At 38.5% G+C, this 4,793-nt stretch overlaps 2 protein-coding genes across 3 annotated transcripts in view; both read right to left on the bottom strand.

Annotated features, from left to right (window-relative positions):
* Positions 1–2,962, bottom strand: part of zc3h13 (zinc finger CCCH-type containing 13) — a 20,675-nt gene extending 17,713 nt beyond the window's left edge. For both annotated transcript variants that reach the window (XM_019878474.1, XM_019878475.1), the window contains exons 1-3: positions 2,814–2,962; positions 1,400–1,570; positions 1,217–1,320 (exon numbers count right to left, since the gene is read on the bottom strand). In XM_019878474.1, the coding sequence (XP_019734033.1) occupies positions 1,217–1,320; positions 1,400–1,561 (266 nt within the window). In that variant the 5' untranslated portion in view covers positions 1,562–1,570; positions 2,814–2,962. The remainder of the gene's footprint in view (positions 1–1,216; positions 1,321–1,399; positions 1,571–2,813) is intronic.
* A 1,192-nt stretch (positions 2,963–4,154) lies between these two features.
* cpb2 (carboxypeptidase B2 (plasma)) overlaps positions 4,155–4,793 on the bottom strand; it is a 4,945-nt gene continuing 4,306 nt past the window's right edge. The window contains exons 10-11 of the mRNA XM_019878394.1: positions 4,499–4,583; positions 4,155–4,423 (exon numbers count right to left, since the gene is read on the bottom strand). Coding sequence (XP_019733953.1) covers positions 4,209–4,423; positions 4,499–4,583 — 300 coding nt within the window. The 3' untranslated portion in view covers positions 4,155–4,208. The remainder of the gene's footprint in view (positions 4,424–4,498; positions 4,584–4,793) is intronic.

The raw sequence follows: 4,793 nt of genomic DNA, 5'->3' as shown, positions 1-4,793 counted from the left end.
GCGTTGTGCACCGCTGCAGAAACTGCCATGTGAATGCAAGTGGGGCTGCATCGGGGCTGCACCGGTGCTAACACGCTCAGGGGCTTTGTATGTGTGAACGCTCCACAAAATTTGCTCCGGTGTAAAATATATCGCAACAAAATACATCGGTGCAGCGCCGGAGCAAATGTGTGCCGTGTGAACACCCCTTTTGACATTTCGGCTTGTCACAATTTTTATTGTAGTAATGAAGAGAGTTTGCAATTCACTCTCCATGTTTCAAGGAAAAGGATGTCCTCAAATTGCACTTTGAGGTCTTTTTCATTCACGGTCCAGATATAAAATAAGAATTTATCCTGCTTTATATTGCAGTGTTCCTGAAATCTTAATGGCTATATATGACGTTTTGAGTTGAACGTTATTTATTTATTTATTTTTTATTTAATGAACAAAAAATGTTTTATAAAATAAATGAATACAGAGTTCTATTCATCTTGTTTTATTTTTTGCTGATCCGAAATGATCTGTTGCACCACTAGCATAACAATTTTATTTATCGGCCTAGATGATATGTCAATGTTTAAGAAATGCAGTCCACATGTTTAGATATTATGTTTAATGAAAAATTTATTTGGATATGTTGAATAGTTAAAAGTCATAGATTTGTTTGAATCGACACACCTAATTTTATTTCTTTACTTTTAAATGTTGTTTAAAGTCTTCTGTTAATGTGTTTATTATTGTCAATGTAAGTTTTTTCTCTCTGATTCTGAATGTAGTTAGCTGTTGTGTTTTTAAATGCTTTTAGATGTCTTTGCTTGTGTGAATCACATTGAAAATCCTTGTGTATGAAACGTACAATACAAAGTCGCTGCCTTGCCTTTAGTTTGTGGGATTTCTTAGTGATTCACACAGTACAGTGTAAACTTACATGTTCGCCTTACTTGAATTGCAGAATTATGTTCTCATGGTATACTGTTTTTCATAATAATTAATGCTTAATTTACCAATATCTTAGTATCCTGTAATTATAAGAGATCTGACATTGTTTACTTGAATAAAGATTAATTCATTGTTGAAAAATACATTACAAAATGACTATAGGGAGAAAAAAAATTATGTTCCATCGCAATCACAACATTAAGGTTAAAAAAAAACAAAAAACAAAAAAAACCAAAAAAAGACAATTCCATTATTTTCCAAATTTTCAGCCTACTTAAAAAACAAAGCAACATACCGGCTGAAATTAAATCCTTTGCCTCGTGGGTGAGTTCCATGTGTGTAGCGACAAGTGTTTCCGTAACTGCAGTTTCCTGTCTTCAGCCAATTTCTACAGTGACTCTGAAAGACATAAATGAGCATTTGACTCATGACAGTGGACAGCACAGAAATTACATACCACAATCTGTGTTGTACATACATCAGCAGCATTACTTCCGGTGCTCGGGCCGAGTCTTTCAAACACGCTGGGCCGTCGCGAAGGGGCCGCAGGGTTGTTGGTGCTGCTGGATGCGGTGGTGCTGCTGCTATCGGATATTGTTTTTGAATTCTCCACTGTAACCTTCCGCCTGATCTTGGACATTCTGCAGGACTGGTGGAAATCATGCAAAAATCTGTTGTTACAAGTTTGGACAAACACAACCATTGAATCAACTATGATCTCAATACAGGCAGTTGACTTCCTGAGAGAACATACCCACAGCACTTGGTAGTAAAGATTATTAGACTGAAAAGATACTTTGTTTTCTTTAGATATGACAGTTTTCAGAACTAATGGCATAAATCCATTCATCCATTTTCCGACCCACTTATCCTCACAAGGGTCGCGATGGGTTGCTGGAGCCGAGCCCAGCTGTGTTCGGGCAGTAGGCGAGGGTCACCCTGAACCGGTTGCCAGCTAATCGCAGGGCACACACGGACGAACAACCATCCACGCTCACACTCACACCTAGGGATGTGGGAGAAAACCGGAGTACCCGGAGAAAACCCACGCAGGCCCGGGGAGAACATGCAACTCTACACAGGGAGGCCTGAGCTGGAATTGAACCCGGAACTTCTGCACTGTGAAGTCGACGCGCTAACCACTGGACCAACGGGCCGCCATGTATCAAATATGTAAAATATAAATACTGTCAACATATATTCAACTTGCCGGTACCACTGATTTTTCTTGCTTTCAAAAACATCAATGATCAGACAGACGATATCGTGGACAGAGGCTCTTTTCATCCACCTTACTCCCATATATACATGCATGTAAATGGTCTGTTGTCAACTGTCTGTACTCTCAGACCTTCACCAACAGAGTGGAACATCTGAGAAATCCCGGGTCACATTTAACTGTATGGATACATTATATCCGCATACACGAAAATTACGGGGGGATTTTATGAAATTCAAATTTAAATCTATCAGGACTGGGTTAATCAAATTTGACAAATGGAGAAATACTTTTTCTGTTAAATTGTGGTGCATTTGGTAAAACCATTTAAAATATGATTTAACAATTTTGAGGGAAAAAAGTCCAAGTCCCTATTAAGTGGGGCTAACTCCATAAAACGCACTCTTGTGTGCGAGTCTTGGGAAAGCAAAATGCCTCCTTGCCTGTATGATTTAAATTGCGATGCAAACAGACCGACGGTGATTACTATCCTTGCAAACGACAACAGTAAACTGCATTGAACCATTCGTAAAACGTATGGACCTTAACGTTTGAGGCAAACAAACGAAAGAGCCTAAGCTAGCATGATGCACTTCGTGTTTTCATTGAGCGCGAGGCCTTCGTGATTCCGAGCGCGTATGCTGCACAATGAACAGACAACAAGACCGCTCACCCAGGATTCTGAATCGGTGTCGCATCTACTATTATCCAGATATAAGATTTATTAACTGAATAAATTACATTTATTCCTCAAAGGCGAATTCTAATAGTTCCCGGGGAGTCCGCATATTGACGGAGGATGTGCGTCATAGACCACAGTCTTCTTTGGCGCCCGCGAAAGGCAACGCGAGACGCATGAATAATACTAGCGCCATCTAACGGTTGAAGTTTTTTTTCTTTTACATTGTCCTTCGCTGGCACGATCAGGTCACAAATGACATGCTGAAAGTCATGTTATATATCTGTAGGCCTTTGTTAAATTGTTGATTATCATTTTATGTTTGAACATTACAGTATTTTCTTTGATGTTAAAGTTACCTAAATTATATTCTCTTTAATAATTTCTTAAACATGCTTATATTGAGAGCGTCTGATTGGCTGAAGGAAACAGGAAGTGTTTTACTAACCGGAAAAAGGAGTTGGACTCTTCGAAGGTGCTGCGGTGCCGACGTCTTTTTTTTCCCTTTTAATAAAACTGCATTCAAAGGATTCTATCTCTCCTTTTGCCCATTCTTAAAGTAGAGCTATCCACTAAAAACAACGACCCCATCAGCTTACATATCTACTGTACTCAGAAACCATTTTTGATTATATTGAAATAAATAGATAAATAAATAAATCTGGTTTAAGTTACAGCCCTTAGATGACATTCATTTGGACCTAAGTTTTCTGGTGGTTCAAGACACAGCAAAAATACAGAACTGGAATTTTTATGAATGAGACGGAGAGCTGTTCCCATTATGTTTAATCCCCCGTGTATCCGGGAAATAAAAATACTAGATAGAACTCAGTGTACACGCCACTGTAAAGTTCAAGCACAAAAAAAACCCCCACACTATTGAATTAATACTTTTGTAACTGTATTGATAAAATCTGATCAATGTTATTAGAAAATAAGAATTTTTTTTAATACGGGTGTTGGATTGGATTTTTTTATATTGTTAAAGTAGTCAGTCATGAAGTTGTGTGTGCCTGGTCAAATTAACGGACGTAGCAAATCGTACCTTTTTAAAAATAATGGCCTAAATCATGTTTTTCATAAATTTTTAGGTGTGCTTAACGCATGATGTCAAAATGTGAAAGGCATGATGAAGAGAACTGTTTAAATACCAATTCTAATGTTTTGTTATGTTCCTATGCAAAAAGGAATACATAAGCAAAAAAGAAATACACTGCGTCAAAAAGCTGTATTTATTGTAAAAATAAATAGTTTCAAGCACTTTCACTGTGAGATCTGAGCTCTTGTCAACCGGTGGGGGAAAAAAACCACACAAATTGAGCACAGTCACAGTCATTTTCAGGGTTTATCCTGATTTTATTATCATGTATATTTTTGTTGTACTGCTACTTATGCAGTTGAAGAAGGACTTATTGAAGCTTTTGTTTTGTCTATGACCCTTCGAGCAATAGTCTTCACAGCAAGCAGTGCTTCATTGCATGCCTGGGAAATGTGAGATGGTGGCAGAAGAAAGCCATAGCGTCCGCGGTCCTGGAGCTCAAACGTGAACGAGTACTTGATGCCAAGATTGTACGCCCAGTCATCAGAGCCCCCAGGAGCCAGGTCTGCAGAATAGTTCGAGCTATGCATCAGTACTTTGAATCAGTCAAATGAGCTTGAATGTAAAAGAACTCACTCACATATCGTCTGTGCTCCTGCACCATATTTGTAAGTGTTTCTGTAATATCGTCTGATATTTCGGGAAGCATCTTGAGCCATCTCAAGCTAAAATAAGAGATTAAAGTTCGACATTCACACTTAGAAAAAAATTATGTTCATGTGTGTTATAAAAGTTATCTTTTATCATTATTTATGAGTCGTCGCATGCTTCCGTCAAGATTCAGTCCATCGGTTCAGACCGTGCAGGTCCGTCGGGGAGGCGGGACATACAGCTGCCAAAGTCACTTCGCCCAAAAAAAAAAAAAAAAAAAAAAA

The sequence above is a fragment of the Hippocampus comes genome, unplaced genomic scaffold, assembly GCF_001891065.2.
Source record: "Hippocampus comes isolate QL1 unplaced genomic scaffold, H_comes_QL1_v1.1 scaffold345, whole genome shotgun sequence".
Lineage (NCBI taxonomy): Eukaryota > Metazoa > Chordata > Actinopteri > Syngnathiformes > Syngnathidae > Hippocampus > Hippocampus comes.
This window is presented reverse-complemented; position numbering and strand designations above follow the sequence as displayed.